Source organism: Heloderma suspectum, chromosome 1 (assembly GCF_057233095.1).
Source record: "Heloderma suspectum isolate Gila_16-S chromosome 1, 16-S_ref, whole genome shotgun sequence".
Lineage (NCBI taxonomy): Eukaryota > Metazoa > Chordata > Lepidosauria > Squamata > Helodermatidae > Heloderma > Heloderma suspectum.
The window spans coordinates 243,108,046-243,132,961 of NC_139458.1; the positions used below are offsets into that span (position 1 = coordinate 243,108,046).

The 24,916-nt window shown below is 46.1% G+C and overlaps 1 protein-coding gene across 1 annotated transcript; it reads right to left on the reverse strand.

Annotated features, from left to right (window-relative positions):
* Positions 1 to 279: 279 nt before the first annotated feature.
* On the reverse strand, positions 280 to 24,628 carry LOC146358882 (cysteine-rich venom protein Cau1-like). The gene is made up of 4 exons (XM_084808360.1): positions 24,551 to 24,628; positions 10,312 to 10,406; positions 1,140 to 1,228; positions 280 to 452 (listed from the first exon to the last, which is right to left on the reverse strand). The coding sequence occupies exons 1-4, from the start codon at positions 24,626 to 24,628 to the stop codon at positions 280 to 282; spliced, it is 435 nt and encodes a 144-aa protein (XP_084664486.1).
* Positions 24,629 to 24,916: the final 288 nt, after the last annotated feature.

Sequence of the window (24,916 nt, forward strand, 5' to 3'; positions counted from 1 at the left end):
AGTGACTTTCGTACATCCCTACATAATTGTGAAGTTAGAATTTGGAATTATTTGTACAGTAATTAAAAATTTAGCTTTAAGTTGTTCAAAACACTTTGTAAAGCACAACAATAAATAAATGCAAACAAAAAGTGGACTTCAGAGTTAATAAATTTAGCTCATTCTCTACCCAAAGAATCTTTGGAAATTCTTAAAAAAATACTTTTGGAAGTGCTTTTTTAATGCCAATAATGTCACATGCCATAGTTTGACCAATTTGAGAAAATTGTGGGGGAGGTTTCATCCTAATGCTGAATTCCTATCTTCATTTATCTCAAGATCAGTTGTTGGGTTTTTGCAATTACAGGCGGCTTGGCACTTGTTTCCAAACAAGTCTTTATCACAAGGGTTTTTGAACATTTTCAGCACTGAATCACAGCCTTTCATAGTGTTCACATATTTGCACAAGCTGACTGAAAGGAATAAAAGGAAATCAAAGTTAGATGCAAAAGTGAAAAATCCAACCATTATTTAAATCTTACTATTTAAATGCACACTAATCTTACATCAAGCTCATTTACGCTAAGGATTCAAAATATCTTTCAGGTCCTGTCCTTGAAAATATTCAGAAGCTAAAACTTATGCAGAATACTGTGGCCCATTTACTGGTAACTCATTTAAACAGGGTTAAATCCCGTCACATGAGCAGAAGTCTGGCTGTGCAATGGAAATTCCCCTTGCTCTCCTCCATGTCTGTAGCCCCTTGCACAAACCAGAAATCTGCTCCAGAGGTTACCCCAACCCTCTGGAGCAGGTTCACGGGTGCACAGGAGGCTGCAAGGGGAAGGGGAAATTGACTTTGTCAATGGTTTCTGTTCCATTGGTGGATGGCCAAGTGTTAGATACAATCTCCCTCGTTGTCCGAAGTGGCCTTGCTTAAGGCTCTGTTCCCACAGGAGGTTCGTTCTGCAGATACTCAAAATATGGTCCTAGGCAGTCCGTAAATGAGAGAATTCACCTCCACTGGGAAGTTCACAAGGACAGGCCATGAACCCCAAAGAGGAATGAGCTTCGCAAGAGATTCTGAAGTGATTTAGTACGCTGACCGCTACTAATTCAGAAGAGGATTAATACTATCCACAGGAGTTGCAGGAACTTACTGCAGAGTTTATCCTCACAGTTGTTAGGAAAGTCTCCACATGGTGGGCCTTCTTTGTAAGGTGTTAGCAATTGTTGTAGTATATTCCCTCTGAAATCACAGAGCAATGCAATATGTTGATTGTCAAAGTACAGTTCTTAAAAAATAATGCAGAATGACTTTGAAGCTTGCACAGCTTAATAGTTTTTGGGTGCAATCCTATGTATGTTTAGACAGAAAAATAGTCCTACAACTATTAGCATCCCTCCAACCAGCTATGCTGGCTGGGGCGTGCTGGGAATTGTAGGACTTCTGTCTAAACATGCATAGGATTGCACCCTTAATAGAGCTAAAATTACTTTTTAATTATTGATTTAGGGAGCAATCCTATGTCTCCCAGATGCAGGATTGTTCAGTTTTCTGGATCTGAGCTCAAAGACAGGGCTGTGAGCTCCAAGCAGGAGCCTGCACTCACCACCCCCTCCCCCTCATAGCCAGCGGGGAGAGAACTGGGCTGGCTACTTGTCTGTGCTCAGTAAATGGAATGTGGAGATGGGGGAAAGGGGGCATTTCTGGGGGCGGGGAGGGGAGAAGACCAGGGCGGCGGGCATATGCCTTTTCCTATCACCACTCCAGCCTCCTTCCCTCCCCTTCCCTGAAGCTTCTGCACTCAGGTGAAATCGCCTGTCTAGTTTAAATGAAGCTCAGGAGGATTGGATACACGAGCCTGTCAATTTGGAGGCTTGCATGTACACAGAGCACAACCCATAGGATTGCGCCCTTAGGAGGGAAGGTAGCAGAGCACTTTCAGAGAAGAATTTTCAGGCATGTTGTGATTAGGGATGTTAGAGAATTCTGCCATGGACCCCCGGAGTCCGGGGCAGAATGGACTACCCCCCCCCAGAATCCCCCCAGGACAGACCCTACCTGGTCGTCAGCAGGTCTGGTCCGTCCAGCTGCCCTCTGCCGTCCACTTCTGCTTCTCTTTGGATGCAAATGGCGTCCAGCGTAGCAGATGCCATTTGTGTCCCTGCCTTTTGCCATGATAGGCTACGTAAAGATTTACGTAGCCTATCACAGCAAAAGGCAGGGACGCAAATGGCGTCTGCTATGCCATTTGCGCCCCTGCCTTTTGCCGTGATAGGCTACGTAACGTTTCTCATTTGAATCATACCTCAATTAGGAAAAAAAACATCGCGGAGAAGCCCCAATTCTGCAAGGATAACACCTAGGGATGCACGAAAGTCACTTACCTGGTCTCACAGCTTGCTTCGCGGTGGGGGGGAGGCGCTTCGCTGCTCCCCCCGAAGTTCAGGCCGGGGGGGAGGCTTCCCTCCTCGTCCGGCCGAAATTCAGGCCGGGGGGGAGGCTTCCTGCCTCGCCCGGCTGAAATTCAGGCCAGGGAGAAGCGCCACGTCTCCCCGGCCGCGAACTTCAAAAGAAAAAAAAAAACACCCCTGTGATAGGCTATGTAACAATTAACATAGCCTATCACGGCTAGATTTGCAAAGTCAGCCGTGATAGGCTACGTTAATCATCACGTAGCCTATCACGGGTGACTTTAACATTTTTTTTAAAAAAAGCGCGTACGCAAATGGCGGCCCCCATAGGGAGCCGCCATTCGCGTTCCTTATTTGGTCCCTGTAGTCTACGTAAAGATTTACGTAGACTACTGCGAAAATAAGGGCAACGCTATTTGCGTTGTCCTTATTTTCGCCGTAGTCTACATAAATCTTTACGTAGACTACAGGGACCAAATAAGGAACACAAATGGCGGCTCCCTATGGGGGCCGCCATTTGCGTACGCGCTTTTTTTTTTTAAGTCACCCGTGATAGGCTACGTGACGATTAACGTAGCCTATCACAGCTGACTTTGCAAATCTATCCGTGATAGGCTACGTTAATCGTTACGTAGCCTATCACAGGGGCGGTTTTTTTTTTTTTTACTTGTAATGGCGGCAGCGGCAGCCGGTCGAAAGACTGGCTGCTGCACCCGCCCCTGACGAAGACCTGCCGAACCGCCGCTGGGACCTGCCGCCGGGAGGGACATTCATGAAAGGTAAGTCCCATCCCGGGGGGGGGGCGGGGGCGGGGGGGCGGAGAATTTCTCCCTGAACAACCTTTGGAGGACCGAATGCGTTGGCACTCGGCCCCCCGAAGTTTCGGGGAGAAATTCTCCCCCATCCCTAATAACACCTTAATTTTTTTTAGGGATGGGCGAAAGTCCCTTACCTGTCCTCGAAGCTTGCTTCGCGGTGGGGGGGAGGCGCTTTGGTTCTCCCCCCGAAGTTCAGGCGAGGGGGGGGAGGTGCCCCGCCTTGCCCAGCTGAAATTCAGGCCGGGGGGGAGGCGCCCCATCCCTTGCCGGCGAAATTCAGGCCGGGTAGAAGCGCCCCGTCTACCCGGCCACGAAAAAAAAAGTAAAAAAACACACACACACACACACCCATGATAGGCGTAGCCTATCACGGCTAGATTTCCAAAGTCAGCCATGATAGGCTATGTAAATCATCACGTAGCCTATCACGGCTGACTTTGAAAAAAAAAAAGCGCGTACGCAAATGGCGGCTCCCATGGGGACCGCCATTTGCGTTCCTTATTTTGGCACGTCTAGTCTATGTAAAGATTTACATAGACTACGGCGAAAATAAGGGCAACGCAAATAGTGTTCCCTTATTTTCGCTGTAGTCTACGTAAATGTTTACGTAGACTAGACGTGCCAAAATAAGGAACGCAAATGGCGGCGCCCATGGGCCGCCGCCATTTGCGTACGCACTTTTTTTTTTTCCCCCAAAGTCAGCCGTGATAGGCTACGTGACGATTTACATAGCCTATCACGGCTGACTTTGGAAATCTAGCCGTGATAGGCTATGTAAATCGTTAAGTAGTCTATCACGGGTGTTGTTTTTTTTTTACCGCACTTTTTTTTTTTATAATGGCGGCGGTGGCGGCCAGTCGGGAGACCGGCCGCCGCCCCCGCCCCCAACGAACCGCAGCCGAACCGCCGCCAGGACCCACCGCCCAGAGGGACATTCGGCCACGGTACGTCCCATCCCGGGGGGGCGGGGGGCCGGCGGAAAATTTCCCCAACATTTTTGGGGGGCCGAATGCCTCGGCACTCGGCCTTCTGAAGATTCGGGGAGAAATTCTCCGCCATCCCTAATTTTTTTTAAAAAAACAACCAGAGCAGGGGATAGGAGCAGGTAAAAATCTCATTTGAAGGGATACAACAACCCCCTGCTCAGTGCAGGAAGCCTGATTCCCAGTCGGTCGCCCATCCAAGCACTGACCGGGGCCAACCCCGCTTAGCTTCCAAGATCAGAAAAGCACGCACACATCCAGCCCTTTGCTTGTTGCTGAGGGAATGGGGGCTGCTGAGGAAGCTATGCGATTGGTCGCCAGAAGAAGACATGGGGCCGTCGAGAGCTGTGACTGGACAGAGGGAAATACAAACACCGCCACATATGGACAGGTGGGGGAGGGGACTATGACCGGATACCGTAGCGAAGGCGGAAAATCAGAGCACATTAAGGGGAAATACCGGGATATTAGGGTATTGAAAGCGGGAGCACGGAAGTGGGAAATTCCGGTTCCAATTCGAGGCGGCTACTGCGTAGTGTGAAAGGCGGGCGGTGAAACCTCATTGGAAGCGGAAAAAGGCGATAAGTGTAGATCCAGCCTAAGTGTGTATAGGATAGCAGCTTTTATTTTCTTCTTAGTGGACTATGGAATCTTTAGTAGCTATGGGTTTCTCCTCTTGTGTTTGTTTCCCAAATTTCATGGGCAAAGAACCAGCTTCTGAGAGTCCCACTGAGCTCAGAATTAGATTTTTTTTTAAATTTACCCTCCCTCCCCTTACTCCTTTTCGCAGCGTTTTATCAAGGTTTCAAAGACTAAACAATATTATATATTGGACTTTTCCCTGAAAAGTCTTATTAATTTTTTTTTAATTTTTTTTTACAGAGTAAATGATTATATATAGCTGAGGAAAAAAGGTTTTCAGGTGTGTGTGTTTTTAGCTGTGGAGTAATGGGGTGGGGGAGAGATCTGTGCCTTTGCATGTGTGAAGAATGAACAGGATGTGGATGGATGGGTGGATGGATGTGACAGAAGGGTGTTTGTTGCATTTGTGTGAGAAAAAGAAAGAGATTTAGGTTATTGGGGGTGATCCTAAGAGAAAGATGGTGGGGATAGGCTATGCAGGGAGAGTAAGATTGTGTATGTGTGCATATGGGTGGTGATTAGGGCTGGCTTGAATCAATGATTCCACCAAAAATTCAGGAGATTGGGTGAGTAATTCATTTAGAAACGTTTTAGAGAATTTATCAGACCCATCTTTATTTCTGTAAATGAATTCTACCTGTTTTGCTGTTTGTAACAACAATGCCTGAGGGGATGGATGACCAACAAAGAAATTTGTAATCCAGTTTTGTTTGGTTGCCTAGGCAACTCTTTCCCCCTGTGATCTTTGTTCGCCACAACAGCTCTATTTGCATAACACTAACGGGCAAGTTATTTTGCAGGCTGAAGAATGCAAGTGGCTACCAAGTACACGTGGTAAGTGATTCAGATTTACCATGTGTACTTAGGAGGAATTCTCATTGGATTTAATGAGATTTATGTCTTAAGTAAAGAGGGCTTGAGTTGCAGAACTTGGTCACTGACACAATGTTGGTTTCAAAAATGTGAAAGGAAAAGAGTTCCAGAATGTATGTTTGGTGTAATAAAGGTATTGCTCAAATATGAACTTTGGGGAATTTTCTTTGCTTTTAGTAAAAATAACAAAGAGTCTTGTGGCACTTTAAAAAGTAACAAATGTATTATGGCATAAGCTTCTCCTTGCAGTCAAACATATACAGCTGCCATGGAGGCTTTCCTGTGATCTTGCACAGAAAAGATCTGAGTATATTGCTTTGGGGTGGGTGGGGGTGGGTAAAGATCTCTTGGAATCAAAGGTATATTGCCTCCAAACATGGACGCTGTCTCCAGTGGGTGATGATCTCACAGAGAAGAGATCTTACTGCTCTGTATGTGCGTGCGTGTGCAAAAATGTGGAGGGGGAAGGGAGAATCTCTTTCTTCCCCTTGCTGTCAGAGGTATACTGCCTCTGAACATGGAGGCTCTCTCTGGTGAGATCTCCAATAGAGATCTTCCTCTTTAACATGATGTTCCATAAAATTTAGCCAGAGATGGACTATCCCCATTGTTTCCAGCCAGAAATTTCATTGATCAGTCAAATGAGAAATAACACTTACAGTCAATTTTTTTGCAGATGGCTGCAGTGATTCATAATCACCACATTTAGTTGTGAGTCAGTCCTATTGGACTCACTGGGAATTATTTCTGAGTAAGCAAGATCTGTGTCATGGATCTTGACCATTAGCATGGTGGTGGTGTTTTTAAAAAATGTGAATGGAAAAGGCGCAGTGTTTAAAGTATTACTCCACTCCCTAATTGATCACACACAAGTTTTAGAAAGCTAGCAATTTTTTTTTACAGTCGGGAAAAGTTTCAAGGTGCAGATCAGTGGCACCTAGCTATGCTTCTTGAGATGCAAACCTATGCATGTTTAGACAAAAAAAAAGTCCTACAGCTCCCAGCATTCCCCAGCCAGCCATGCTAGCTGAGGAATGCTGGGAGTTGTAGGACTGTTTTTGCTGTCTAAACATTCATAGGATTGTGCCTTTATAGTATTAATAGGTAGATCTACTTTTTTATTTTTCTCCCATTCCACTCAAGGCTATTAACATCCTCAAGGCTATTAATGATGTTAATAGTCTAGAATGGCTAGCTGGCTGGCTGGCAGGAAAAGTCTCTTTGCATTTGAATGCTGCTCTGATCTGATCCCCCGCTGCCCCCAATAATTTTACCTCATATTTCAAAACAGCCTATTTCAACCATGTAAGAAACAAAAGCGAATAAGTCCTTGTCAATTTGCGCCAGCTCTAATAGTGATCCAGGGAGATAAAGTCTGTGAATGTCTGTTGGGTGATTATCTGGAAAGAAAGAGAGAGACTGGGTGGGGTAAGTTGGCTCACTGAGAGAAAATGAGAAAATGAGCGAATTCAGAGTGAATTGAACAATGTATTAGGGGGTGATCTGTCTATGAATTTATGGAATTCATAGACTGGGGAAACAGTTGTTTTCTGAGTGACTAACAAAATATTACAATTTCAAATCATAGATTCAAATACAATTTTATAAAACATCATTTAAACAATTACAGAAAAGAAAAACATTACCAAGAAAAAACACAACCCATATCAAACTACAGATAATACAATCCCTAAAACATTTATCCAGAGGGATAAACACCCACATTAGAAAAACAGTGTAAAAAAGAATTGAAAATATTATATTTAAAAAAGAGTGGCTGGGTGACCAGTCAGATGGGCGATTAATAAATTTAATAAATAAATAAATAAATAAATAAATATATTTAAAAAGCCTCTGAGAATAGAAAAGCTTTTGCTCAGGGCCAGAACGACATTAAAGCAGAGATCAGATAAGCCTTTCAGAGGAGGGCATTCCATCAATTAGGAGCATTGATGAAAAGGCCCTTTGGGGGGGGCACCCACCATATCTCAGCATGGGGGGGGCTTGGAAGGGCTTCGTTGATTATTTCAGGGTCTGAATAGGGAAGAGGCAGTTCTCCAGATGCTGCAGCCCCAAGCCATAAAGGGCTTTAAAGGTCAAAACCAGGACTCTGAAGTGGGCCAGAAATGGCCTGCAAGCCAGTGAAGTACTAATATGCTTATAATGTCCAGTCCGAGTTAGCATTCTAGCAGCTATATTCTATACTACCTGTAGTTTCTGGACCACTGAACCTGCCACTCCCCCACAACAGCCATTTTATAACTGGCAACAAAGCCATGACAGCCATTTTGTGACAGCGGTCACAACATTTTCTCAAAATTCCAGATGTTCCCACAAGCTGAAAAAGATTGCAAACCTCCGCAGCAGATAAGCCAATATGCCATTTTAAGCAGTGCTGGATCTCTGATATCAGGCAGAATGATATCAAATGAATATTTAAACAGATGGCAACTTGAAACAGTGGCGGCAGCAAACAGCGGCAGCAAGGGACAAGGTCTCACCGGGCTTCGAGCCCCAACAGGATGCTCGCACCATCCCTACACACACACACACACACACAGGGATACAGGAAGAGAGGGATGGTGGGCAGGGAATCAGCAGAAACAGGCAGAGTTTCTGCTCCTCCAGTGAGAGCCGCCATCTTTAAGAGCAGGGAAACAGCACAGCGTTCAAGTGTGAACTGAGCTCGTGCATTCGATCAAGAACCACAATAGGGAAAATGGATGAGTGTGGATAATCACGTTTTAATGTGAGTGCGTTTAACCTGACAGGACCCCGACTTTGTTGCAATGGCGGGCACAATGTAGATAAGCCCTGTGTCTGTGTGTGTGAATGCTGGGGCAAGGGGATGTGTGCATGCTTGTGTGAATGCCTTGGGGGGTGAAGGAGGGGGTGTCTGTGAGTGTATGCCTTTGCGTGTCTGATGGAGGGGGTATTGTCTGTGTGTTTTACCATGGGTTCCTGCCGGCTTTCCAAGGGATCATCATTATTATTATTACATGGATGGACTGTGGATACATACAGAACATGCTGCCCGTGCTTTCTCTTGGGCAATCCAGTCCTCCTGACCTGTGAGATATGCATAATCTGGAATTTTGTACTGTGCTGCTTCTGAGTAGGCCTGCTTTGGTGGATGCTTTGAGATGGATATACAAAGGCATGGATTTTGTGATGCATTCAGAACTTGTTCCTGTGCAGCAAAAGCTGTTTTTCTGTGTGGCTCTGAGGATATCACCTATTATTTTCAGTATTATCATTATCATTGTTAAAGTCACTTGAATCTCTGTGAAATGGGAGTTGTTGCTGGAACACAAGAACATGGGTCCACAGAAGTACTTTTGTGTGGCTGAGTGATTTCCCTGCCCCCTCCTTTGCACTGCATGTTTTGTGCCTCAGTTTTCCCCTTTCTGTAGTATGGGTTGCTGAGTCTTGGGGAATCAAAGCGTGCTCCACATCCTCTGACCCCCTTGGCTCTGTCTCTTGTGACCCTCCCTCCACCCACCAGTCAGACTAACCACCAACCTTCACTGAAAATGTGCAAAAAATCCATACAAATTTTCATGAGGATTTTTTTTTTAATTGCAAACTGATGTGGAACAAGGATGAAGCAAATTTGTGCAAAATGCAAGCATACTAGAATGTGGAACAGATTTGTCAGTCTCTATCTCTAGGATTCTCTGTGGTACGAGGGGATCAAGCAGGACATTTCTCTCTGCATGTTGCCCCCCTTTTCCCTAACACTCCCAACCTTCTGTAGGACCTTCCTAGATCATTTGTGTTGTGTTTGTAAAGGTGTTTTTTTTTTTTTTCATTTGCAAACTAATGTACATCTGCACACCCATAGAATCCCCTAAGTGGGCAGAGAACCCTACATTGTTTTTGGGTGTCCCCTTTTGCTTCCAAATTTATAAACACTCCATCACTCAAATGTTTTGCCCACCTTCAGTCTAAAACAATACAGTCTATAATTCAATCTCCTCTTTGGGGGTAAATTGTAGAATGGCTCTAGAGTGTTTATGACCTCTAAAATTATTGCTACATGCTGCAGTTGATAATCAGTTTAATGGAAATACCTATAAAAGTATATATTTCTCCTTATTGGAAAAAACCCTAAAATACCGGGGAAATATTTGGTATTGAGGATATCAAGGATTATTTATTCTTTTAGAAAAAACCTCAAAATGTTAACAAAACATTAAAAAATAATCCCCAAAGAGTAACGTTTTGTGTTTTGGAAACATTCAGTGCTACAAAAAATCAGAAATAAAAAATAGTTCCTTAACTATTCTTCTACCATATCTACAAGCCTGTTCATGATACCAACTGTACAAATGGTGCATTTCCTTTGTAATGTAGACATTATGGTTTGCTATAACAGTTACAATTCAGCTATTTCTTATGGGTGCTGGAAGCCCAATATTAAAGTGGAACTCCTCCTACTCCAAAGAACTTCTGTTGAGCAGCAGACTGGGGCACGGATTCTTTTGCACACAGAGATGTTTCCATAATTGAAATGAATGGACAGAGGAGCTCCCTGCGTGTATATGGGCTCATGAAGAAGGCAAACTAATAACATTTTATTTAGAAATTACACTTACACAGGGCAGTAAGTGCACAGGTAAAAAAACAGGAATGTATTCTTTGGGCAGAAGGCATATCCACATCCAACTTGTTCTGAATTATGCCAAACAAGCTATTCACAGAAGAAAAGAAATTAAGCAGGGTTAAAGACTTGGCCAGAACAGAAATTATTATAATTACACTATCATAGAATGGTATAAATATAAAGAAATGTGTTTGATGGCACCCTGAGTAACTTTTTAGAAGCTTTTTATTTTAAAATGGCATAAGCTTTCATAGGCAACAACCTACTTCATCAGATGCTGAGTTGGAACTGGGGAAAATAACAAGGAAACATCAGTTAAAAGCTGAACAAGAGGAAACATTCTGAAGTTCTTAAAGGGACATTCATACTACAAGTTATGCAGAACCTTTTTAGTGTGTAAAGAAACCAGAATCTTCATTAAACCCCAGATTAATGCAGTCAAAGTTCTATATGAATGTCTCATATTCAGTGCAGTGGTGGCTGGTGAGGAGGAGCTGCATCCACCCCCACCCCTGCAAATATGCTTGCGGGGGAGGGTCCCCTAACCCTCCTCACTCACAAACAAACAGCTTGGTCCTGACTGACTTGGAAGAACCACTCAGGACAAAATTGGGGGAATGAGGGAGAGCATTCCTCCCGGACACCCTGCCTTGCAGTCTATAAGGTTGGAGTAGGCACACAGGGGACAAATCAGAGATGTGTGCACGCTCACTGATCCCTTCAGCAGGAAGATAGAACACCAGAAAGAAACTATTGGACCTGCTGCTGCTGAATGCTATGCAAGCGACTGGAGCACAAGCAACACATATAATTTGTTGTGTAATGGGCTCCAGCTGGGAGGGCACTGGCCAATGAGAGGGCACTACACACCATCTGAAATGATCCAGCCCTAGTTCCAGGCATCCACATGATTTGGCTTTCCTAGGAACAGTGAGGTGTTCCGGAGAGATTAAAATGATCACCCAATGATTTGTTAGTGTTCTTGCTCTTTATATCCAATTTGTGATCATTGAGCGGCCTGAAATATAGGTTTGTTTGCCCAGTGTAAACTGCTGGTGGACATTTGATGCATGATATTAAGTACATTATGAGCCTTGTGTGGTGCGGAGTGGTAGGCAGCAGTATTGCAACCAAAACTATCCCCACAACCTGAGTTGGATCCCAACGGAAGCTGGCGCCCAGGTAGCCGGCTCAGGTCGACTCAGCCTTCCATCCTTCCGAGGTCGGGAAAATGAGTACCCAGCTTGCTGGGGGAAAGGTAGTCACGACTGGGGAAGGCAATGGGAAACCACCCCGCTATAGTCTGCCATGAAAACGCCAGCGCAAGCGGCGTCCCTCTAGGAGTCAGCAATGACTCGGTGCTTGCACAGGAGGAACCTTTCCTTTCCTATTAGTACATTGCATTGGTAGGCATACAGGTATAAATGCGACGGATTTGATGGATAGGCCACAGTGTTACATACACAGTGTTATCTAGGTAGACTAGAGGGCAGAGTTAATATTTAGGTCTGTTACAAGTCTTGTGCCTGTTGGAAAGTCTGGTTTGACTTACAGCAGAGTTGCTTTATACAGAGAAAATGTGGCAACACAGTATTTAGTACTGGAGGCAACAAATGCAGGCTAGAGCCAGTTTAAAAGAAATTTAAATCAACTTACTTATTAGTGCTTTTATACATATCATCAGAGAAGGCTACCTAATGTTGTTTAACTACAATCACCCTCTTCAGCTGGGTCTGTGAGTGTAAGTAAGCAAAAGCATGATATGGTTACTTGCTTCCTTCAGGGAGAGAGCCGCATGATACTTGCTGTAGAGCCAAAAGGAGGAAGAATGGGGGCGGGGGGAGCAAAAAATAGAAAGTGATCCAGCTGCAGGACATTATCGCCTCCTAGTGTCTGGAAGCATGCAGAGTTGCTCCTATTATCCAACTGTGCCTTGTTATGAATTAGGCAAGATGTACTTGTCATTGTTCCTTTTATGATAACTGAACACCCTAAGCTGTGTTCTGATGTAATCATCAGAGGTGTGTTGTTTACACTGAAGTAGTTTTATTTCACTGGTAGACTAGAATCTCAACAACAGAGGCTCTTCCAGGCATGCAATAGGTTTTTCTAAGTCTTCATTTCTCTCGACCACAATGAACTGGGCTCAGCAGAGGGAGAAGAGAAGAAACATGGATGTGTGCATATATATGCGGTTCAGACCTTAACAGCTCTTTAGATCCCAACCTATCTATACTACAAAGCTTCATGCAGGTAGGATAACAGAAGGTTACTCAAATAGCCTCAAGATCAGATATTCTGTGCATTTATTTCAACAGTTCTCTTACTTTATCATATTACATGCCAGATATTGATGTATATTCTTCATAACTGAGCATAGGGAGCTATTTCTTTCTTTGGGTCAACTGCCCCAACACCATACTTGAAATTAGACTGTGTATTATACCACATTTTGATTACATTTGACCAGGAGCTAGGATAATTTGCTTGGAATAGATTCTGAGTACAGACAATTCCTGAAATAACAACATTTTAATCCACCCAGTAACCATTGTTCTCTGCGCAGATTAAAAACAGAAGAAGAAATACAGTTTGTGTATAAGTATGGATACAGAAAATCACTTGGTACAAATTCATTAAGAGTTTCTGCTAACTTGCCCAAAGAAATGGCATCCCTGTGGGCATAAGATCACAGCCCAAACTGTAAATAAAGAGTAGCTTAGGATGCTGTCCTATGCATGTTTAGGCAGAAAAAGCCCTACAGCTCCTAGTATTCTTCAGCCAACATGGCTGACTGGAGAACGCTTGTAGTTGTGGGACCTTTTTCTGTCTAAACATGGTGTCCTTAATATGTTTAAATGAGGGTTATATGTTTGGTTAAATGCTGATAAAATAAAATGTAACTTTAAAAATTGTATTAAAAAAATATAGGCTCATATCCAATGAAGCTGTTCCACCTCCACTGGTCCCGTTGCGCTCCTAGGACCCACCACTTCCACAATGGTGAAGTGGCACTTCCCAAAATAACACCAGAAATGAGTGGAAACATTCATTTCCAGAATGGGACTGGTCAGTGGAGTGCCCTTCCAGAAACAAGCATTTCAGCTTGTTTCAGCTTGCCGTTGGAATTGCTAGGTTCCCATTGCACTAGTGGGATGGCCTGCTAGCATCTGATCAGTATGGGATACTGCCCATAGAAAATAAACAATACAAAAAATGTGAAAAATATTTACATTGCACAAAAACACATACAAATCGAAGTTCAGATTTGTTCCTAGAGCACTCTCATTTTGTCCACATGCCTCCATTTTGTTTCACAGTTTTGTTTCACAGTTTTGTTTCACAGAATAGCAAGGAGAGACAAGAAGGCCTTCTTAAATGAACAATGCAAAGAAATGGAGGAAAACAATAGAATGGGAAAGACTAGAGATCTCTTCAAGAAAATCAGAGATATCAAGGGAACGTTTTGTGCAAAGACGGGCATGATAAAGGACAAAGAAGGCAGGGACCTAACAGAAGCAGAGGAAATTAAGAAGAGGTGGAAAGAATATACAATAAGAGGTGTATAGAAGAACTATACAGGAAAGATCTGAATGTCCCTGATAGCCATGACAGCGCAGTCACTGAACTTGAGCCGGACATCCTCGAGAGTGAAGTCAAGTGGGCCTTAGGAAGCATGACTAACAACAAAGCTAGCAGAGATGACAGTATTCCAGCTGAGCTATTTAAAATCCTAAAATACGCTGCTGTTAAAGTGCTGCACTCAATATGCCAACAAATTTGGAACACTCAACAGTGGCCACAAGACTGGAAAAGGTCAGTTTACATTCCAATTCCAAAGAAGGGCAACGCCAAAGAGTGTTCAAACTACCGCACAATTGTGCTCATTTCACATGCCAGCAAGGTGATGCTCAAAATCCTACAAGCTAGGCTTCAGCAGTATGCGAACCGAGAACTACCGGAAGTACAAGCAGGGTTTCGAAGAGGCAGAGGAACTAGAGATCAAATCGCCAACATTCGCTGGATCATGGAGAAAGCAAGAGAATTTCAGAAAAACATCTATTTCTGCTTCATTGACTACGCTAAAGCCTTTGATTGTGTGGATCACAACAAACTGTGGCAAATTCTTAAAGAGATGGGAATACCAGACCACCTTACCTGTCTCTTGAGAAACCTGTACGAGGGCCAAGAAGCAACAGTAAGAACCAGACATGGAACAACCGATTGGTTCAAAATTGGGAAAGGAGTGCGACAAGGCTGCATATTGTCGCCCTGCTTATTTAACCTATATGCAGAGTACATCATGAGAAACGCTGGGTTGGATGAATCACAGGTCGGAATTAAGATTGCCAGGAGAATTATCAACAACCTCAGATACGCAGACAGTACCACCCTAATGGCAGAAAGCAAAGAGGATCTAAAGAGCCTCTTGTTGAGGGTGAAAGTGGAGAGTGCAAAAGCTGGTTTGAAACTCAACATTAAAAAAACGAAGATCATGGCATCTGGCCCCATCACTTCCTGGCATATAGAAGGGGAAGAAATGGAAGCGGTGACAGATTTTATTTTCTTGGGCTCCAAGATCACCGCAGATGGTGACTGTAGCCATAAAATTCAAAGACGCTTGCTCCTTGGCAGGAAAGCTATGGCAAACCTAGACAGCATAGTAAGAAGCAGAGACATCACCTTGCCGATAAAGGTCCGTCGAATCAAAGCTATGGTTTTCTCAGTAGTAATGTATGGCTGTGAGAGCTGGACTATAAGGAAGGCTGAGCACCGAAGAATTGATGCTTTCGAACTGTGGTGCTGGAGAAGACTCTTCCCCTGGACTGCAAGGAGGTCAAATCAGTCAATCCTAAAGGAAATCAACCTGGAGTGCTCACTGGAAGGACAGATACTGAAGCTGAAGCTCCAATATTTTGGCCACCTAATGTGAAGAGAAAACTCTCTGGAAAAGACCCTGATGCTGGGAAAGACTGAAGGCAAAAGGAGAAGGGGATGGCAGAGGATGAGATGGCTAGATAGCATCAGTGATGCAATGAATATGGACTTGAGCATGCTCCGGGAGAGAGCGCAGGACAGGAAGGCCTGGCGTGCTATGGTCCATGGGGTCACAAAGAGTCGGACCTGAGTGAACGACTGAACAACAACAACAATAACAACCTGGACTAAGTGTTCCTTTTGGAAAGGGTTCTGATTTGCATCCATGCTGCTCATGGCTCTCCAACCTCCTGGCTGAATGCCCATTTTTGCCCCAAGGAATTTCTGTTGCACTCTGGAAATGGCCGATCCTTGCACTCCTGTCTCGTGCATGGCCTACTATGGCCTGGGAATACCCAACCTACCTTCCTTTAGGGTTTAATCTGCTACTGAAAATTCGCCCCTTCCTTTCCCCATTCTTCTCAGCAGGCTAAAGATAAATCAGTTTTCCTTTCTCCCCTGCTTGATCTTTTGAATCACTCTGCCCTCTTCCTCAGTCCATTGAAGTGCAGCTGCCCTTGGTTCACACCCACTTTCCCACTCTTCCCCTCATTTCTGCTATAGTTTTTGGTACCCTGACCATGGTTTGGTCTTTCTTGCCCCTTATCTCTGTTCCCTGGGTTAAGTCCTGAAGGCTCGGCTCTGATTTCCCTTCTCAGGAACCTTATGGTGACACTCCACTATCTAAACCAAAGTCCCCCAAAGTTATTCATGCTGTGCTCCTGCTAATTTGGTAAAACTAATTTGGTAAAATGTTAGTTTCTGAGCCAGCTCTGCCAGACTGACAGCACACTGTTGTCTGGCAGGAATAGAGCCCAGGTTGAAGAGGTGAGAGGTTCCCCTCATGTCAGACTAAAACTCACCCTTTCATCTATTGTTCCTGAAGGGCTTACTCCCCAGATACAGAAGTAGGTTCACACACATGTGGAGACATACCTGTCCCAAGCAAGCATTGTAACAAATTATACCTCTTCCTCATAAATTCAATTTAAAAAGTACTATTTACTCAAAAAGTCACAAAACATCTGCCATCACCATAAATATAGAAATAATTGTGCCAATGTCCATACTTTAATCAACCATTCTTTTAAAGGAGGAGGAGTTGGGTCAAGCCCCCACCCCTGCCCCACATCAACAGTCTTGCCACTGTTACTGAATTCCAAAATATCACTCCTGGTACTCTTGATGTACCAACTTGGCAAAGAAACCAAATAACATTACATGGGATTAAAAGCCATTATGTAGCTTAAGATATGACTCACATCTTGTGACTTTCACATACTGTCTGAAAGAGCCTTTAGGGTGTCGCAGTCATAAAAACTTAATTAAGTTAAGTCCTATGCACGCTTAGACAGGAAAAAGTCCTGTTACTCCAAGCATTCCCCCAGCCAATTTCTAAGCGTACATGGGATCACACCCTTAGCCTTACTGCACTTTCCATCCATAGTTAGTTCCTTTCTGGAACTGGTTCTTCCTCAGCATTTTCCAGGAGCTTCTGTGGCTTGCTTACTAGCTTGCTTACTCCACGTCTTAGCAAAACAAACAAACAAAGTATCAAATTTTAGCTATATCACAGCAAGCATCCTGCTACAATGGAGTGCACAGAGCAGCTAAAATCCCATCTGATGTTTGGTGAGGAAAGGAGCCTGATACAAGAACCGCAACTTCCCTTCCTCAACAGCCAATCACCAGGAGTTCAGCTTTTGAAAAACATGTTCTGCGGCAGAGCATCTTGTGGCATGTGCAGCTCCCTATCCGGCTAGGGAGGCATGCATAGAAACCCCATGCACATTTTCCCTAGCTGTACTGGCGGCACGGAATGTAGCACACGGGGCAGTATGCAAGCCACTTACATGAGCATCCTTTCCCTTAAACCGCTTAATTTCTGACATAAATTCATTGGGCAGGACACAGCCATCTTTAAGCACTTTACGCATTTTGGTGGGAGAGATTTAGGCATATGCTTGGCTCTTTACCCTTGGACTGAATATTTCTGGCATTTAATTTTGCCTAGATTGTGCATACTGTAGGCTATGTGAATATTTACTGGCAGAACCGGCAAAGAGCAGGAATGCAAATGGTGTCCCCTACACCAGATGCTATTTGTGTCTGCAGACCAGCCGTGGCCGGAAGTCCGGCAGTGGCTGGAGCCGGCTGGTGGCTCCGCAGACTCCCCGCAGAGCAGAACCGGCCAGGGACGATTCCGGGGGGAAGGACGGATCACCTCCCCCCCCCCCAGCAGATGCCCCAGAACGGAACTAGGTATGTGATCCGCCCACCCCTAGATTTATGTAGCCTATCACGGCAAAAGGCAGGGACGCAAATGGTGTAGTGGACGCCATTTGCATCCCTGCTCTTTGCTGTGATAGGCTATGTAAATCTTTACATAGCCTATCACGGCAAAAGGCAGGGACACAAATGGCGTTCTCTACGCCGGACGCCATTTGTGTCCAAAGACAGGCAGCAGTGGATGGGACAGGCGGCAGCGGACAGCAGTGGACAGCCGGTGGCAGGTAGGATCCGGCCGGCGCGGATTCCCCCGGGTGGCGGAGGTGAGTCTTTCGTTCTGTGGCAGACTCCGGGGGGCCAGATTCACCATTTGAATCGGGCCCCAGCATTTCATTGGAGTCCGTGGCGGAATTCTCTGCCATCCCTAAGCCTGCCTACTGGTGCTGCTCGTCCCACCAACACCTCTGCCCCCGCCAAGACCCCTTAGAAGCCTCATATTGGGCTTCCTTTGACCACAGTATACAAACAAATGGTGTAATGCTTTGCCCACTATATATTATACATTGTATAAAATGTATAATGAATGTGTAGTGCTTTGCCCACTATATTGTGTAGGGATGGACAAAAGTCCCTTACCTGATCCCGACACTTGCTTCGCGGTGGGGGGGAGGCGCTCCGTCCCTCCCCCCGAAATTCTGGCCGGGGGGGGAGGCACCCCGTCCCTCCCCTCCGAAATTCTGGCTGGGGGGGAGGTGCCCCGTACCTCCGGCCGTGAAACCTCCTCTCCTGCCGGGATGCAAATGGCGGCAGCCATAGCCGCCGCCATTTGCGTCCCTGCAGTCAACCGTGATAGGCTACGTAAATGTCTACGTAGCCTATCACGGCTGACTTAAAAAAAAAAGCGCGTACGCAAATGGCAGCACCCATGGGCGCTGCCATTTGCGTTCCTTATTTTGGCACGTGTAGTCTACGTAAACATTGACGTAGACTATGGCGAAAATAAGGGCAATGCTATTTGCGTTCCCCTTATTTTCGCCATAGTCTACATAAATGTTAAGTAGACTACACATGCCAAAATAAGGAATGCAAATGGCGGCGCCCATGGGCGCCGCCATTTGCGTACGCGCTTTATTTTTTTCCCCAAAAGTCAGCCGTGATAGGCTACGTAAAGATTTACGTAGCCTATCACAGTGTTTTTTTAAAATCTAGATGTGATAGGCTACGTAAATCTTTACGTAGCCTATCACGTTTGTTTGTTTGTTTGTTTGTTTTACTTGGAAATGGCGGCTGTGGCAGCTAGTCGGAAGACCATCCACAGCCGCCGCTGCACCGCCGCCACACCGCCGCCGCCAGGGACATTCGAGCAAGGTAAGTCCCGTCCTGGGGGGGGGGGGCGGCGGGGTGGCAGACCGTTTCTCCACCAATTTCGGGGGGCCGAATGCACTGGCATTCGGCCTCCCGAGATTCGTGGAGAAATTCTCTGACATCCCTAATATTGTGTGGACTTGTGTGTAGTGCTTTGCACACGGACACGGTACACCTTCAAAAATGGATGGTCCTTTCCCTTCACAATCAACACCACAATAGACACAGCTTCAGGCTAATACAACTTTATTTTGCTAGAGACTATCCTCTCTACAAATCCAGATTCAAGGAAACTCTCACACTGCCTCAGGCCCTAACAACTAATCAACAATCTCTAAGCAGAGGAGATGAACCAGTGGATACAGACATTGCAGGCAGTTTGCAGGCAGCTCTTTGCAGTGATGCCCCTCCCTTAGGGTGGCTTCTTCCTACATTGGCTTCCAAGAGTGGCTATCCAGGCAGAGTGTCAGCCCTGCCCCTAATTTTTCCCACTTGGTTTTGCAACACACCCTAGCATCCCTTAAGTCATGCCCCTCTTCCTCCTCCTCCGAAACGTGGATTCACACAGTGGAGTGAGGGGGCAGAGACTCAGCCTGTACCCTCTGTTTGTCAAGGTCATCAGAGGAAACCCTCCCAGCATCTAGGTGCTCTGGAGGGTCCACCCACCATGCCTTGATCTAACAGTTTTAACTCTGACTCAGAATCGGAGCTGTCAGACATCTGAAAAGCCTGGGACTCATCCCACACACGTGAGCAAAAGAAAAGGAGATACAGAAAGAAAAACTACTGACAAGCTAAGCGGGGAGGCGGGAAGGGAGTACGCTATAAAGCCTAACAGAAGAGAAACAGTTTTGGTTTATTTGCTTGTTTGTTTTTTAGAAAGTAGGGATGGCGGAGAAATCTGCCATGGACTCCAGTGAGGCCGGATTCTAAAGAATTCGCCCCCCCCCAGAGTCCGTGGCAGAACAGACTACCCCCCCACCCCCAAAATCCCCCCAGAATGGACCTACCTTGTGTCGGCTATCCAGTCTGTCCGCTGTTGGGCTGCTGCGGCCGCAAATGGCAGCCAGCATAGCAGCCGCCATTTGCGTCCCTACGCTAGGCTGTCATAGGCTAAGTATATATTTACGTAGCCTATCACGACTAAAGCGGGGATGCAAATGGTGTCATATATGTAATTATGTAAATATATATGTAAATATATACGTAGCTTATCACGGCCTAGAGTAGGGACGCAAATGGCGTCCCTTATGCAGGATGCCATTTGCGTCCGCAGCAGCCTGGCAGCAGATGGAGGCCCTGCTGCGTATTGGCCTGGTTGGCAGCTCCACGGACTGGCTGCGGAGCTGGCCGGGCAGGATTCCAGGGGGAAGAACGGATCGCCTCCTAGGGATGGGGGAGAATTTCTCCCCAAAACTTCGGGGGGCCGAGTGCCAACGCATTCGGTCCTCCGAAGGTTGTTCGGGGAGAAATTCTCCGCCCCCTGCCCCCCGGGATGGGACTTACCTTTCACGAATGTCCCTCCCGGCAGCGGGTCCCAGTGGCGGCTTGGCAGGTCTTCGTCAGGGGCGGCGGCGGCAGCCGGTCTTTTGACTGGCTGCTGCCGCCACCATTACAAGAAAAGTAAAAAAAAAAACGCCCCTGTGATAGGCTACGTAACGATTAACGTAGCCTATCACGGCTAGATCTGCAAAGTCAGCCGTCATAGGCTACGTTAATCGTCACGTAGCCTATCACGGGTGACTTAAAAAAAAAAAAAAGCACGTACACAAATGGCGGCCCCCACAGGGAGCCGCCATTCGCGTTCCTTATTTGGTCCCTGTAGTCTAGGGGTGGACAAAAGTGACTTACCTTTCGTCGAAGCTTGTTCGCGGTGGGGGGGAGGCGCTTCGCTGCACCCCCCGCGAAGTTCAGGCCGGGGGGGGAGGCTTCCCGCCTTGCCCCGGCCGAAATTCAGGCCGGGGAGGAGGCTTCCCGCCTTGCCCGGCCGAAATTCAGGCCGGGGAGGAGGCTTCCTGCCTCACCCGGCCGCAAACTCGAAAGTTTTTTTTTTTTTAAACGCCCCCGTGTTAGGCTACGTGACGATTAACGTAGCCTATCACGGCTAGATCTGCAAAGTCAGCCATGATAGGCTACGTTAATCATCATGTAGCCTATCACAGGTGACTTTAAAAAAAAAAAGCGCGTACGCTAATGGCGGCCCCCATAGGGAGCCGCCATTCGCGTTCCTTATTTGGTCGCTGTAGTCTACGTAAATCTTTACGTAGACTACGGCGAAAATAAGGGCAACGCAAATAGCGTTGCCCTTATTTTCGCCATAGTCTACGTAAATCTTTATGTAGACTACAGGGACCAAATAAGGAACGCGAATGGCGGCTCCCTATGGGGGTCGCCATTTGTGTACGTGCTTTTTTTTTTCTTTTCAAAGTCACCCGTGATAGGCTACGTGACGATTAATATAGCCTATCATGGCTGCCTTTGCAGATCTAGCCGTGATAGGCTATGTTAATCATTATGTAGCCTATCACAGGGGCAGTTTTTTTTTTTTTTTTGAAGTTCGAGGCCGGGGAGACGGGGCGCTTCTCCCCGGCCTGAATTTCAGCTGGGCGAGGCAGGAAGCCTCCCCCCCGGCCTGAACTTCGGGGGGAGCAGCGAAGCGCCTCCCCCCCACTGCGAAGCAAGCTGCAAGACCAGGTAAGTGACTTTCGTGCATCCCTATCGCCTCCCCCCCTGCAGACCCCCCAGCAGACCCCGGTAAGTTGGGGTTCATACACCCTTATTAGAAAGATAAGAATTGAAATGGGAAGGAATACAGGAATTGAGAAGGACGGGGGTGGGGGGGAGCCAAAGAACAAGGCAAGGAAAGTACTTTCATGGGCTTTTTGTTTGTTTTTAAATAAAGAATCTAGCAAAGAAAGAAAGGGAAGACTAACAGGGATAGTTGAATTGAGAAGGGCTGGGTGGGAAGGAAGAAGAATGACAAGTGAAGCTGCAGTAGAACACACACACTACACAGATCTAGTTAGCCACCTGTCTCACACAGTGAAACGAAAGCAGCAGATCTCCTGTTAAATACAGCATCCTCCTGCCCTCCACCACCACTGTCACTGATTGGAGACTGCTGGGTTAAGGTCAGCCTTAATCTGGCAACTAGAGTTGCCATTTGCCAAGGCTCACAATTTCTCCCCTCCCTCCTTCCCCTCTCCATCCTCCTCCTTGCCCGCTTCCTGATCTTTTGCAAGTTGATACATTTTAGAGACAGGCTGTCTGGGCATCAGAATGGCTCTGAATCTCCGATGTGCACTGAGGTGCTTCGGGGGCGATCCATTTCACTTTGGACCACCTTGGGGCTGTTCTCATCCACTTCGGAGCTCAATGAAGCACCCCAGAAGCACCCTGATTTGCTTTTGGATTCAGCCCCAAAGCGATCCACAGCCCTAGTTTGAAGCTGGCTGGTTGCAGAATAAAAACCTCATCTGGATGACCCTAACGTACCACACAATGGAGAACCGTTGTCAGGATACACTGATGAGGCCACCGACAACATAGTGGAAACCAAGGATGCTGGAGAAATTCGCTTGGTCAACCTTTTTAAGTGAACTGACCTAATTTGCACTCCCTGGACTAATATGTGGATCGGAACACAGCCGTGCTTTCGACTGTGCACTTCTCCAAATTTTGCAATGCAGTTTTTGGCTCAAAACGTGGATATAAAAAATGTGTATGTTAGGGAAAGTTGTGTACAAAAATAAATGTGAATTTTCTTGTGGTCAAAAATATATATATTACAAAATGATGTAGAAATTGGATGAAATTGACTTATGATTAAATGCATGCAGAACTGACATGGATTGGATATAGACTGAGTCATACATCCTCAGTGAAAACCTAGGACAAGGCAGGGGGCGGGCAACAGAGGAGCATTAGAATCGGGGTTCAAGACATTGAGAAGAGCACGCAGATTTGCAAAGGTTGTGGGTGTGCCTGGCCACTGTTGTGCACGCACGCACGTGCGCACACACACACACACATATTGCACAAAATGCTAGTTTTGCCCCCTGGAGGCTAGTCCAATTTGCCCCAAAGAGGAGAGTCAACTTCAGCCTGGGTCCAACTCGATTTTATTGTTTGCAAACACTTCGACAAAGGAGCTCACGCTCAAAAGCAGAGTCGACCCTGGGCAACCTCCGCGCTACAGTTTTATCACTTAGCTTGCATTCCTCAGCCAGCGTGTTACTTTTGATTGGTTGCCAGCGGTTTGCCTAGCAACCTTATCTTAGGGTTACTGTCTGTTCATTCCAGCTCTTACAATGCTGCACCTGCTTAAGGCACATACAATGGCATTAGGTTACATTTTTTTACCACACACACACTGCTTCCAACCCCCTCAGTGCATTTCACATGAATTGCAGCAAGTCCCAGAGGCCTCTGAGCTGTGTTGCCACTCATTTTGCAAAGAGAGAGATGCCTCCTAGATTGGCATGCAAGTGTTTTGTTCCCTGCTTTCATCCTGGCTGGTACCCGCTTCCCCTGCTCTGCAGAGTGAGCATGTCACCCAGATGTCCATGAGCAGTCAGGAAGGAATCTGAGGCATGTTCTCACACAGCACAGTCAGCTTTACTTTGCTCCTAGCTTCCTTGGCAGCCCTGTCTTGTCCTGAACTTCCTTTCCAGGGCAGCTATTGCACCAGCACACCCAGACCTAACTCTTAGCACTACTCTTCCATCTTTCCAAGAGGTGTGGTTTCCACATGTGCCGTTACAAACAGGTAAACCTATCACCACTTGGCACAGTTCCACTATTATCTGTCTGATGAGGGCTATTTTATTACTGCCTTTATTTTTTAATCAGTGTTCTAACGAGCACTAACCTTTTCAATTGTATATATTAAATTAAAATATTTGTGCAATAACATTTAAATGAAAGGATTTTGAAAAGAAAAAAATATTTAAAATCATTCTGCCTTTCCAGTCACCACCACTTTAGCAAGGTTTTTTGAAAAACATAAACTCCCTCCTAACACACTTCCAATTCAAAATTATACCTAGAACGATATATTTGAAAACATGTTTTACAAGTCATGACAGGAACCAGCAATTAGGCTTTAATCAATAATCACTACACAGCAGATTAGTAATTGATTTTTTAAAAAGCAGGAAAAAATTGTGTGTGTGTTTTATAAAAAGCTGCTTCTGCCCACACAGCTATATCATCTTCATTAGTGTGAATGGAACTTAGCACAATGCACGTGCAGAAAAGCAGAATAGCGCATCTCCTGGTATCATCCTGTCTGTGACAAGATCTGCTGGGCAGGCCTTTTAGTTATAACATCACTAGATAAACTTTGGACTTCAGGAACCCATAATAGAGCCTTCTCAGCGATGGTACCCTGCCTGTGGAATGCTCCCCCCTTGGAAGTTAGACTTGTGCCACTATTGGTTAGCATTTAGCACCAAGTGAAAGCAGTTCTTTTCTGCCAGGCTTTTTGATTTTTGATCCAGCTTGGGCAGATTTGGGGGGCCCCTGACCCGCCTCGGCCCTGAACCCAAAGTGGGGTTCACATGGTGAACCCTGCTTCAGCCCCCCAATGCCCTCACGCAACCCCCCAGCTCCTTACCTGGGCCGCCACTTCCTCTGCTGCTGCCTCCGTTGCCACACACCTCCTCCTTGGTTGCGCCGCCTCCACCTTCATCTTCTTCTTTGCCGCCGTGGCCCGCTGCTGCTGCCACCATCGTCATCATTGTCGTCTTCTTCACCGCCACCGCCTCCTGAGGCCTGGATGTGTGGCGACTGGTCTTCTTCCAGGGAGTCACCATTTTTAAAATGGCAACCTCCTGGAAGTTCCAGGAAGTTGCCATTTTAAAAATGGCGACTCCTTGCAAGAAGAGTCGCCGCATGTCCAGGCCTCAGGAGCTGGCGGCGGGTGGCGGCAGGCAGTGGCGGCGCATTGCTCCTGCTTTTGCTTCTGCTTTCGCTGCTGGCGCCACCATCTCCTGAGGTAGTTGCAGCTCTTATCTTTGGTTCTG

What these genes read in the sequence shown, in the direction of transcription:
- LOC146358882 (XM_084808360.1), bottom strand. Translation starts at nt 24,628, where the DNA reads ATGACGATGGTGGCAGCAGCAGCGGGCCACGGCGGCAAAGAAGAAGAT. An exon ending in CTGTGCACTTACTGCCCTGT is followed by an intron (nt 1,229 to 10,311) that starts GTAAGTGTAATT and finishes CTGTGATTTCAG; the next exon opens with AGGGAATATACTACAACAAT. An exon ending in CTGTGAGGATAAACTCTGCA is followed by an intron (nt 453 to 1,139) that starts GTAAGTTCCTGC and finishes TATTCCTTTCAG; the next exon opens with TCAGCTTGTGCAAATATGTG.